A 13,432-nucleotide genomic window follows, 5' to 3' on the forward strand; every position below is an offset into this window, starting at 1 on the left:
TTTACATATGATTTGGCTAACCTTTTTGTTTTATTTTTACCATGTTCTCGTTGTTCATATATAATACATATGCATTACAACTATTTTTTCCAAAATTCAGAACGAGTAATTGCACAACACAAACCCTAATTTATTGTAACTTAGGAATTGGGGAATTTGGTAATTACTCATTTTTTTAATTATAAAAAATATTTTTTGATGATTACTTGGCCCATTTAATATTACAAAAAGTGTTATTTGCCAAGTCCATGGAAGGTTTACAAAAAAATTTCAACTATACATATTATTTATTTAAAATAGGTAATGAGCTTTTGCGTTTTTTACATTTCACTCATGTGGGTGAGTGGGTGGGTGGCGGCGACAGTAGCGGTGTGGTGGTGGGGCATGACGAACAATAGTAGCATGGTCATGGTGGTGGGGCATGACGAACAATAGTATCATGGTCGTGGTGGGTGGTGATGGAATTCAATTCCTTCCATTATATTAAGAAATAATGGATTCATTAACTTGTGGAATTTGAAGGATTTCATCCATTTCAACAAATGAATCAAACAAAGTAATTGGAATTTAGTCAAAAGAATTTGTCATTCCAGTTCATTCGAATTCCATGAACCAAACGGCACCTAAGTTCCTTGCACTATTTTTATAATCGAACAAGATACCTATAAAAGTTATCGGGAACCGATTATTATGGTAAACATCATTAATTATGTGGATTTTAAAGTTAAAGAAAAAAAAAAGCGATGGCCTGAAAACAGTCGACTCTTTTTCATGACTCTTAGCGTCAACTGCATGCAAGAGTATCGAAAATCCAGCTTCTAATTGGGTTTGAAAACCTAATCAAAAGCATGTTCTACTTATGAACCATTTATAGTTACCATTTTGTTTTGGTTGAGAGGCAATTTGCATACGCCTTTTTTAAGAAGAGAATTTAATTTTATGTTAATAGTGATTGAGTCAACTTACTCGTATATCAACTAATTCTAGGGGCTCTAGAAAATAGTCAAAAAAATCTCTAATGGCGTTGGTGGACTCAAACCGGTGACGGTCGAAGCCTTATTGCCAGTTGAATATACTGATTAGTTTTTCTCAAATTAGGATGATATTTGGATTATGTAAAAATAATGGATGAAGTAATACACATCATGACATCTTGAAAGAATCTTACATTTCAAATTTGATTGAATCTTGACTAACTTTTAAATAAATTCGTCATTATGATCCCGGCTCAACCATTGTTGTTACATAATGTGACTTTCTTACGAAGGTTAAACCTCAATGATATACACATTTTTACAAGTTTTGCAATTACATAATGCTCTTTTCTTTCAACATCCTTTATTATCATTCGGAAACACAACACAACAAATGCTTCAAAATCTTAGTACTTTTAGTTGCATTATATGGTACATAACTATATATGGATATATATATATGGGGTCAGGTTCAGGGGAAAACCACAAAAAAATGAAAAACTGAAAAATACTCTGCTAACCGTTTATTTGGACGGAATGCACGTGTGTATACAAGTAATTGTAACATGCACACGTGCATAAAAACTTCAATTACTTGTATCCAGATGTGCATACCACCCATCCAAATGAACGGGTGTTCCTTAGTTTTTCATTTTTTTTACGATTTTCCCCTGAACCACCCTATATGCATACAAGTAATTTTTAAGCAATTTGTCCGGTATACACATTTGCATACGTGCATAAAAAAACCGAAAAACAACTTCAATTACTTATTTGCACATGTCAATACTGTCCAGATGAATATAAATACAAATATAAAACATTTATATGTCTATTTGTATTTTATTAGGAAAAAGAAAGAAGAAGTAAAAGGCGTACATACCCTTCATTTATCTGTGGTTAACACAACAGAAAAAAGATAACTGATGTAAACCACAGCGACCGATTTCAATTAAAAAAAAAAAAAAAGTGTGCAAAGCACCATATCTTCTACGTAATAAATGAAGTTTAGAAACCAAATCCATAAAAACCCGCATACGACAGTAAGGCGGAAGCGAATACGTAATCTACTCTAAGTGATAAGTTATTTGACTGCTTAAATTTAAGTTTCTGTTTTCCGCATGGCTAAATAAACAAATATACAGTTAAGGAAGCAACTAACTACAAAAAACTTATACTCCTGGGGTTTGCAAAGAAATGCTGTCTGCAAACCGTAACCATCTTCGGTTTCTTAAAACCAACAAGGATGGGCGGGGGGCTGTTGGATATGGACTCGTACATCTTCCTCACCATGATATGACCATCTAGAATCATCTCCTCCAACAATTTTCTACAGCTCTGAGAAAAATGTGTTCAAATGATAAGTAACCAATATGAAATATATATCTATACATACATGTGGGCAGGTTCGGTTGCTAACTTAACTTCTGTTGTGAACCAGGGACAAATGAGAGTGCTCCACGTGTCTCATACTCTCCTTTTTCCCCTGGTTCAAAACGGAAACCAGAACTGAACTTTCCTACACACCATATATAGAGAGAGACTGTGTGAGGTTCCAGAAAAATGAAAACTAAGGAACACCCTACTAACTATTCATTTGTATGGCATGCATCTACAAGTAACTGAAGATGTTCTATGGTTTCCATGCACATGTGCTTACCAGAAAAATTACTTGTATGCACATGTGCAGATGATTGGTGATTAGAGTGTTCCTTAGTTTTTCATTTTATAAGTTTTTCCCGGAACCTGACCCTATATATACATGTATATAAACATGGTTTTAAGGCAACATTACTAGTTCTTTTCAATCACAATAAGCAAGGGCCTGCACTGAAACTAACCAAAAAAACATTTGAGTGCAGCATCATACCTGAGGATTCAGTACATCCATTTGGCCTATGATGTGCTCCTGCAACAAATAATAAAATATATCCTTAAAACAAGACCTTATAAGTATACACACACACACACACACACACACATATATATATATATATATATATATCGCTCTCGAAAGTAGGATTTTTTTTTTCATACCTCCATAATCCCCGGATTTTGCATCACGACACCAAGAAGACGGCGTACAAGTCCCTTGTAAACATTCTCATTGATGGTACCATCTACATCTACCCATGGCAATATTGGCTTATAACAAGCTCTATCCATTCTATCAAGATGTTGGTGAGACGTGGCCAAAAGGAAGTACTTTGATTGATATTTGGAATCAACAACATAGATAGAATCATAACCATTAACCTGTATGTATTAAAGAACCGATGAATTCAGTGTGTACCCCAATATCAATTGAATCCCCACTAGAAGGCAACTAGGACAAGAAATTTTCAAATTGCTAGGTTACTGTAAAGCCAACCTTCAAAGCACACCCGAATGCCTCGAGCACCTCAACAATGAGTTCTTCTATCTTTTCCCCTAAAAGGATGAGGATGTTGACATATTATTAGATTCATGTGTGTATATATATACACATATATAGCGTCGGGTTCAGGGGAAAACCGCAACAAAATGGAGAACTAAGGAACACATTAATAACCATTCATTTGTCCGGTATGAACATGTGCACTCCGGATGCATATGTGCAGTCAAACCAAGAAACATTTTCAATTACTTTTATGCACATGTACGTACCAGACAAATGAAGGGTTATTAGCGTGTTCCTCAGTTCTCCATTTTTTGTGATTTTCCCTTAAAATTGAGTCTATATATATGTATATAGACATGGGATCGTGTGAAACTAACAGTTATGATGAGAATGATGAGAACACTTGCTTTTGGATGAGTTGACTTTTTTATCCAACTTCATTTTTGTTCAACTATTTTTAGTACCTTCAACTACATTCATCTATCTTCAATTACCTTCATCTACCTTTATCTTCACTTTGTCACGTTCACAACCTTTTACATACATTTAATCACTTTCACATATATGAATTTGTTAAAGTTTCGGTCATGATGATAAAGATAAGTAAATAAAGGTAAATGAAGATATATGAAGGTTTTGTTCTCACCTTCTCACCATAACTCTTATTCTCACCTGAACTAGTGAACCCAATATATATATATATATAGACGAAGGATAGTGTGAGTATAGGAGTTAAGGTGAGAGATACAAGAAGGGACCTTGATCACTTTTGATTAGTGTTGATCTAATGGTTCAGTTTAAGTCCGAAAATAACCCATGAATTAGCATAGAAGGGCATTTTCAATTTATTTTCAATTAGGATTGATCCAAGGCTGGAGATCCCTTCTTACCCTTCTCATGATAACTACTATTCTTACTGGAAACCAACTCTCTCTCTCTCTCTCTATATATATATATATATGCAGAACAGCCTACTAAAGAACAATATAATTGCATACATACCCTGCTGCACATCATCAATCATATTGGAGATTTCTTCCATGCTTAAGCCTTGGTCACGAGCCTTTAGGATGGCTGAATAAACAGTTTGAAACAGAAAAGGAGATACTTCTAAAGATGTCAGGTGTTTTGCATAGCAAGCCATATCTTCCCATATTGACTTACCGTTTAAAGTCATTACTGATGAAGACTTGTGTTCCAAATTCGAACCAGATCCTGAACCAGGATCCGGACCTGGAGCAGGAGCAGGAGGGGCAGGAAATGACGCAACTGCATCAACTCTTGATATCATGCTACGACTTAAGGATACTTTTATACCAGGGAAACCTTTTTCTTTACGAGAAAATATTTCACTGTCCAATAATTTTGGCTTCTTAACTTTATCAAAATCATTGTCATCACGATTACGTTTCTTCGAGTCCCCAATCTCTCCAACACCTTCATCGGGTAGGCAAGGGAACATCGATACTTCTCCCACACACATTAACAGACACAGCTGGAGGACATCTCCACAATGCACATCAGCATATAGATCTACACCCTTGTCTAATAAATCATTTTCTCGCTCATCAAGCCACTTACCAATCTCATCAGCTCTTTCTCCGGTATTAAGAGGAAACGGAGAAGACGACCTATTACATGTAAATACGTCACTAATCCGACCACCCTTCACCTGCATGCCAAAGATCCATTTACAAGCGGGAATCGGTGAAAAAAGGATATGTATGGAAAGATAGAAACTCCTACAAACGAAAAACACGCAACTCCCGTTACCATGAAGTTTCTTTCTCTGAGATAGTTAACGGCAGTGTGCATATCGTGTTCTGAATATAGGCGGGTTGTTTCAGCCAGCAAGTCTTGAGCGGTTTTAGGCAGTAAGTTTCGAGCTTTTGGGCTCAGACATACAATCTTTAATAACTCGATTGCATTTGAAACTGCTAATGTTATGTATGTTTGTGTACGAAAACCGTTTCCTCCATTCATAAGCATGCCATAGCCTTTGTCGGCCTCAGACTTAGCAGTCTGCTTGTAGCGAAGTACCCCATCAAGAACCATTTTTATATCTTCATTGTCGAAATCATCCCATCGCTCTTCAAAATTCGAATCATTTGTATGATCATCAAGTGGTTTGTTGTTGGAATTTTCAAGATGCTTTGCATATCTTGAACTAAGCATGTTACAGAATGTTTTTACGGCTTTTCTGAACTTCTTGTTGCTGTTCAGCGTCGACATTCTTCTTTTGCATGTATGAGGAGATGCTGGTAGGCTTTGAAGTGAGGCCCAATCTGTACCATGAAATTTTGCTCCAAGAGCAGCTCGGTTTCTTACATACTCAATCACCAACTGTCTGAAAGAGATTATGAATTAAGACTCAGCCACTCAAGTTGATAAATCGAAATATGTACAACAGATATGGATGTAATGACACTACAATAAAATTGGATTTACAGGACACCAAAACTGTCTCTGTCCTAATAAACTACTTTATGACTTAAAATTATAGGACCAAACACTTGTGTAACCTATCTAAAGGTGTTGTAATAAGTTTATAAGATGCTTTTGGGTGTCTTTAAAAGCTTTTCAGGGCACTTATGAAACAAAGTTTCTATTAGCCCTTTTATGGGACATTATCCGAAAAGGTGTCTTATAAAATGTCCAGTAAAAAGATGTGTTTATAGGACACTTCTTAAAAGTGTTCTATAAAAGGGCTAATAGGACACTTCGTTTCAAAAGCGTTCTAAAGCTTGTCAAAATGCCCAAAATCGTCTTATAAACTTATCACAACACTTTTAGATACAACACACAAAGGTTTGGTCCTATAAAGTAGTCTATCAGGACACTTAAACCCTCTTGGTGTCCTATGAACTCGAATTTGTTGTAGTGAGATCCAATTTAATGCCATAGTCTTACCGATCTTTGTTTTCTGTCCATGAAAATCTTTTCTGGCGTGCATAGTTGTGTATAGTAGAATGAGAATGACCATTTTCACCTGCATTTTGTTCCAGATCATCTACAGCCTCTTTCTGGCTGTCCAATTCATCGATCAATATATGCATTTCATTATCTTCCAAGGCGCTTGTTCGTTCTTCTGTGACATCATCTGCAATGAACGTTTTGGCATGCTTCAGTTTGCCCAACTCTTCATCAACATTTTCCATTCCATTATTTACCGGCTTTCCCTTCAAAGGCCTTTTCCTTTTGTAAGAAGGTGGAGCCTGTATCAATGGACGGGATGCCTGCTCGTTGGCACTTTCAGCTCCCTTCGATTTATGCTTTTGTCGCATATCATAACGGAGCACCTGCAAGGAGCATTAATCAATTTATAAAACGGAATAAATATAAGGAACTAACGGATTGTTTGTTAGCAGCTTAACAAGCTTAATGGGACTCACAGCTAATTCGGTCTGCTATACATGACGGTTTGGTAGTGGCTTAATGTATAGGAAGTGGCTTCTTCAGTAAGTTTCTAGGGGGGAGCTTTATGCAGAAAGCCAGGTTTTTTCAAACCTGCTCCTCCCAATTAAAGAACACGCTCTTTCCGTCTACGAAAAAAACCCTCCCAAACAAAAACCTTCCCAATCTATATAGACAGATTAATCTATGGACAACTTCATTCATACAGGACTTAATGAAAAACCAACCAAACAGCCCTTTCATTATATAGAAAAATGAACCATCAATTGTAGCTTAAAAAACATACAATTTAAATCCATATGAACTAAAGACCGAAAGAAATAAACCTGTTCCAAGGTCAAATTAAGATTCTCTGCTATCTCCTTACACTTTTTGTAGGATATCTTTTTGTCTGTGTCTTCATTTGCTACAAGTTTAAATAGCTTAGCCTGCTGATCAGCTGTCATAACTCGGACGGACTCCCATGATCGGGAAAAGAACACCTAATAAAACCAAGCTTCAAAAGAGAGGAATGAAAAATATTCTATATGATGAAAAGAAAACAAACAATGATGGCCTTTCTGTAACAACTCGTCCCACGTGGATAGAAAATGGGATTGATGAGCTCCTTATAAGCCTCAAGTTGTGGGCTACCAATGACCTCCACCATGGTTTTAAGTTGGATTAGAAGTTATTGGGTCAGCCAGGTGCAAGAAAGAACAGCAAACCTCCTTCACAGCAGATCCAGGGAATGCATGCAAAGCAGCTTTTCGATCAGAAGCAGCATAACAATACTCCAAGGTGTTCCAGTATTCGTCAACAACTTTTCTGCTTTCAAGAACAAAATCATGCCTGAAATGAAAGCGAAGATCAAAAGAATCGACATTTGTAGATGGCAAAACCATCCGCGCAGGTTCCTCAATGTACGGTTTAAGTTCTAGTGAATGTCTAAGAATAACATGTGGACCCATACGAACGCCAAGAAGTTCTCCATCAATCAACCGTATCAACTGCAAAGAGATGCAGGACTTGTAAGAACTAATCAAGGATGGAAAACACATTCTGAAACATATCAAGTAAATTTCAAAACTCCTTACGGTGAAGAGCTGTGTTATGGGTGACCTTATTTCATGGTTTCAGAGAGCATTTATGTATGTGATGCAAGTGTACGTGTACGAAAAAGCTGTTACCTTCAAACGTTTCAGGATGTCAATAAGAGCTGAGAGATGTGCAGTTGCTCGAGTGTCCATGAGACACCTATACTTCTGTATGGGAAGCTCGGAAAGGCATAAATCATTCCTGCAATTCTCAATTATACACTCGGATTTGGGGGAGAACCCGACAACCTGCAAGAACAACTCGAGCGGCATGGCCTTATAGGCTGCATCTAGTTCAAACAATTTGCATGCACTACGTGGGTTCTTCGGTTCATATCCATGTCTTCCCGATATAGCATTGTCCCAACCAGGTAACCTCGTGATATAACCCCACAGAAAGACATGAAGCAGCTTTGCACGAACCATTTTGCCCAGTATAAAACCATTGTTTCGATTTGCTTCACGGATCGCAGATTGATCTTTCGTCATACCAATCCTCTCCACGTCATTTAAAACAGGGACTGATATACCACTTCTGTGTCGAGAAAAAACTTGGGTACGTATTTGCCTTTGGAAAGACCTGAGTCTCTCTTGAGCCCGATCCAATAAGTCTTCTGCATTGTATACAGACGGATGCAGAACCACAACAATTGTACACGTGCGGAGACAATTAGTGACAGAAGGGACGGAAACAGATATGCATTTGCATTTTCCTTCGTTTTGAAGCTTATTTAAACTACGATCTAAGGTCTTCTTGTCCATCATAGTATGCTTCTTCTCAAGATTCTCGAGACTCTCGAGCAGCCTAGGTAGCTCGGATTTTATAAGGACCTTCTTTTCCTGCAAAAATGGAAAACTAAAAGATAAATAAGGGGACGTTTGGTTGGCAGAATTCGAAGGAATTTGATGGAATTGGAATGACAAATTTCTTTGACCAAATTTCAATTCTTTTGTTTGGGTCACTTCTTCAAATGGATGGAATCGTTTGAATTCCATAAATTAATAAATTCATCATTCCTTAGCATAAATGAAGAAATTGAATTTCATTCCTTTGCATCCAATTTAACCAACACCGCCCACCCCTACTCCCACCACGACCATGCTACTATAGTCATTCCCCCACCACTACACCACTACTATCGCTGTCACAACCGTCACCCACCTCGCCACCTGACCACCATGCCACAACTGTCCTCATCGCTACCAGCCCGCCACCACCAATACCACTACTATTGTCATCATACTCACCCACCCCCACGCACCCCACCTCCGACCACCAATATCACCATGCCACTAATGGAGATTCCAATTCATTTGAGAGATTCCATTCCAATTTCTACCAACCAAACGCGTTCAAACTCCATCAAATTTCATTTCAGTTCCTTCAAAGTCAAATTCCTTTGATGATTCCAATTCCACCAAATTCCATTCTGCAAACTAAAGTCCCCCCAAGTATATAGCAAGGTAAAAGGAGATGCCAAATATCAATATACGACCTGTAGTATTTCAATTATCCGTTGCTCCCTCTGCAAGTTAGATGAATTCAGACCAAGACGTGGATAGCCTATATACAAGCGGCGACTTTGGGGTGCTGGTTTAGCAGATGAAGATGTTTCCAAAGAAACAACTTTTTCTGCAGGTTTTACGTTTGCCATTTGAAGTTCCGCATCAGAACTTATACCATTTCCATCACATTGCCGAATATATAAACTTCTGGAATCAAGCGGCGTGTCACTACGACCAATAGCCAAGGACTTAACTGGATCAAACTTCTCTCCTTTACCATCAACTTTGGAGGTCAGATGATCTGAATCAAGGTTGGTGTGAGCTAGCTGAAGTTGTCCAACTTTGGCATGATTTGAATATTTCTTATCAACGGTATCTTCTAATTTACCACGAAGGGTATTAGAAACTTCGATTTTAAGGTTCCGAGAAGTCCAAGCTCGGTTCACTTGACCTCTATTAAGCCTTTCTGATTCTAGATGCATCCCATATTTAGACACCATAGCACGATTGCGCTTATCGTACTCTTTACTGTTTATGCCAAGCCTCTTACATGCCTGCTTACAGAAATACATATATGTAAAAGAGTTATAGCTCATACTGCCCATTAAAGATGCAGGGTTGGGTTCCGATGAGAATGGATGGTCAGAAAGGTAAGAAGGGTCCTCCACCCTTGGATCAATCCTAATTGAGATGAACACTAATGAGATGCACCGAGATGCATCGGATCAATTCCGCAAGAAGGAGATGGGGGTGAGATTAAAAGTGATCAAGGGTCCAGATCCCTTCTTACATTTCTCACCTTAACTCCTATTCTCACACGATCCTTCTTCTAAAGATGCAATAACCAAAACCAATAAAGATGATGTACCTCGTTAAGAGTCAACCCTTTTGAACCTTCGGCATCAATCATATCATAAATTTGTCGCTCAATAGGAAGCTCCATAAGTTGTTCAGTAATTTGGCCTCTTTTTGCCGGTTTAACCTGTTGTTCTGTAGCAAGATCATTATGTCCACCTCCACAACTTATGGAAGGTGCATATGATTTAGGGGAAAATTTGTTTAGCAGCCGTAAGCAGATAACTTTCTGAAACACACACAATAAGCATTTTTGAAAGGAATTAAGCACATTTCATGAAGCGAAAACCCTAAACCCTAGAAGACCAGAACATATCTTGATCCAATTTTTGAACCAATCATTTGTATATTTTCTTCAAAAGTTACATACAAATATCAACCAAAAACAATATCGTAATTTGATGGCATTCAATTGGATCTGTTCTATTGGATTCTGGACTATCATCCAAGAACAAACAACTTCCAATTTGGATGTTGAGTTTTGGATCCAATCCAATTATTGTCGGTTGGTTTTAATTGGGTCAGAAGACTTTCTGCATACATTTAATAAATATAGCATAAACAATACAGTTTGACTACCTTATTGTGGACTGTAGCATAAAACTCCTCAACTAGACCAGCATCTTTCAGCTTGTGCAAGATCTAAGAGCAATTTAAGAAATACAATTAAATTAGTGAACAAGAAATTAACTTAAAAGAAGCAAATGTAAAACATTTGCTTACATTTCTCCAAGCTCTATGTCCAGAGGTTTTGCAATAACCTAATTCTTTCTTGATATCCGAAACGACGAGAACCTTCAGATGTATAAAAGATGGATGATTAGCGACTAGAACTTCATTAAGTAGGGGCAGGTTCATTTAGTAACCTTGAAGATTTTGAGAACCCAAGAACCACCTATTTTATGTAGTATTCGTGACTAAGGGCTTGTTTGTTAGCAGCTTAATGAGCTTAATGGGACTCAAAGTTTATTCAGTCAGCTATACATGACTGTTTGGTAGTGGCTTAATTATATTGCTTATTCAGAAAGCTTCTATAGGGGAGTTTTATGCAGAAAGCCAAGTTTTTTCCAAACCTGCCCATCTCAATTAAGAACACGCTCCTTCCATCCATGAAAAACCCTCTCAAACAAAAACCTTCCCAATCTATATAGACAAATTAATCCACATAGACAGCTTTGTCGATACAGGATTTAATGAAAAACCAACCAAACAGCCCCTAATCTGAGTTCTCAAAATATTTAAGGTTTCTAAATGAACCTTCTTCTCATAAAGTTTAAAAGCAAAGTAAATAAGTTTCAGCAGACATAGATAGTAACCTTGTCATTTGCTTTTTCTAGCTTATCACAAATAGCTTTTAAAGCAGGTTCATAGTCTTTTATGTGCACATCCTCTTTTACGCCTTCTTCAGGATCTCCGTCTATGAATGCTTTATCCTCTTTGGTAATTTCGAGTCTTTGTAAACTACCCAAATGTTTTGCATATCGGTATAAATAGAGCATATTCGTGTTCACGGTTGAACCATTTTTGTACTCCCCTTCATGCCCAAATTCTTTGTTCCTTATTAGTGTTGATTGCCTCACAATCAAGCCCCGGGATTCAAGTTTCTTTACTGTATAGAATATGCTTTTGTTTTCAATGCCAAGTTCCTTAGCAAGATCATTTTGGGTTACTCCATCTGTTCTGCACCAGTAGAAAGTATAGCAAGATCAATAACCTTTTATGCATACACATTAATGTTAGAGTTCAACAGGGGCACACCCAATATCGTGCATACTGCATACGGTGGCACGGACCACAGCTTTTGTTGGGTGCAACTGTGTATATCATGAAACTAGAGTAATAACATAAGTTTCTCTTCTGGGCATGGGTTCGAATCTTATTTGTATCATTTTCTTGGAGCATCTTCTCTAAAACGGATAAAATAGAGATTTCGGACTAGTTTTTGCACCAATAGATTCTCTAAAATGAAAAAAACATGAAAGAGTATGAAATTCTCTAAATTTGGATAGCTCAAAAAATTGATCAAGAGAAACATTTTTTATTATAGTTCCATCAATAAGAAAATGTTGACGTTAAAGGAAATAATATTTGATTACAATTAATAAAATATTGTATTAATAATCTAAAAAGAGTTTCTTTTTGGAGATTTTGAGTTTTGGTTGTCCATGTTAAAGAAATTTTGAAGAATCTGTCAAAAATGATAGAAGTTTTTAGAGCATTCTCCAAAAAAAAAAGAATAAAAAGTCAAAATCTCCATGATAAATTTGTATTATTAAAATAATTAATACATTTAATTTGATTTGATGATTCTTATTCCTAAGTAATCATTGACTTGTCTAAACTTAGAGACTTTTTCCTACATAATTATTCATAGGAATATTCTTGACTCTTGAGAATGTTAGAAAAAATTCATCGTCTATCTACTACTTTACTTTTCTCCATATCTATTTTGGAGAATAGCGATGCTCTTAGCTTTTAGATGTTTATGAAATAATTACATACAGAGGATATGATTTTATAGAATATCTTGATAGCTTGCGTTTTCTATATGCTTCTTCTTTGAGTTATAAGTTCATATCATACAAACAAACAAACCTAGCAATGGCAATGCGGTTAAGGACGCGACGATATTGCTGAGGGACGTCTTCATGATCGTAAACTCCGACGAAGCTTTTGAGGAGATGCTCCGCCGGGAGAATCTTCAATTCCATCCTCTCGGAGTCTTCAAAGGACTGAATCTTAGGGTCTCCGTCATTGCATTCAAAATGTAGACTTGGGATACTCAGAAGGTTGGACCAGAGAACCTTCTTCACATTCTTGCAGAGGGGGAGATGATTAGAGGAGAGATAAGAGTGAATTTTGGGCCAAAGATCATGGAGAGTTAGTCCCTCAATTCGTTGGGAGTAAAATAGTCCCTTAATTCCTTCCAAGCAAATTTCTTCCAGTGCTCCAATCACGACGGCGTCCATGGCAGAGGAGCATGGAAGTTGGAACCGCTTAATTTTGTGGGAGGTTTAGGGTTCGAATCCAGGGAATGGTGTTCTGGAATTGTGATTTACCTTCTGCTTTTATATATTATTAATTTATTAAATTTCACTATTTGGTCCCTGAATTTTTTGTTTTTTCATTTTGGTTCTTAAATTTTATTTAATATAAATTTGTGATTGTAGTTTCTATTTTGCTGCATAAAACCGTCGATTTCATTGTTTATTTTTTCATGAGACTGT

At 37.0% G+C, this 13,432-nt stretch overlaps 1 protein-coding gene across 9 annotated transcripts; it reads right to left on the minus strand.

Annotated features, from left to right (window-relative positions):
• Nucleotides 1-1,974: 1,974 nt before the first annotated feature.
• Nucleotides 1,975-13,219, minus strand: LOC112511735. Of its 9 annotated transcripts, none has more exons than XM_025117458.1 (17): nt 12,801-13,219; nt 11,522-11,885; nt 10,929-11,000; nt 10,785-10,847; nt 10,219-10,434; nt 9,739-9,907; nt 9,341-9,651; nt 7,938-8,684; nt 7,476-7,757; nt 7,095-7,250; nt 6,265-6,653; nt 5,128-5,701; nt 4,357-5,026; nt 3,346-3,404; nt 3,012-3,230; nt 2,845-2,883; nt 1,975-2,312 (listed from the first exon to the last, which is right to left on the minus strand). In XM_025117458.1, the coding sequence occupies exons 1-17, from the start codon at nt 13,172-13,174 to the stop codon at nt 2,136-2,138; spliced, it is 4,881 nt and encodes a 1,626-aa protein (XP_024973226.1). In that variant the 5' UTR covers nt 13,175-13,219; the 3' UTR covers nt 1,975-2,135. The 9 variants fall into 9 exon arrangements, with proteins under 9 accessions (XP_024973226.1, XP_024973227.1, XP_024973228.1 ...); XM_025117459.1 differs by having other exon boundaries at nt 4,357-4,428; nt 4,519-5,026; nt 9,341-9,907; XM_025117460.1 differs by having other exon boundaries at nt 9,341-9,907; nt 10,219-10,332.
• Nucleotides 13,220-13,432: the final 213 nt, after the last annotated feature.

Source organism: Cynara cardunculus, assembly GCF_001531365.2.
Source record: "Cynara cardunculus var. scolymus isolate 2C chromosome LG 4, CcrdV1, whole genome shotgun sequence".
NCBI classification, from domain to species: Eukaryota; Viridiplantae; Streptophyta; class Magnoliopsida; order Asterales; family Asteraceae; genus Cynara; species Cynara cardunculus.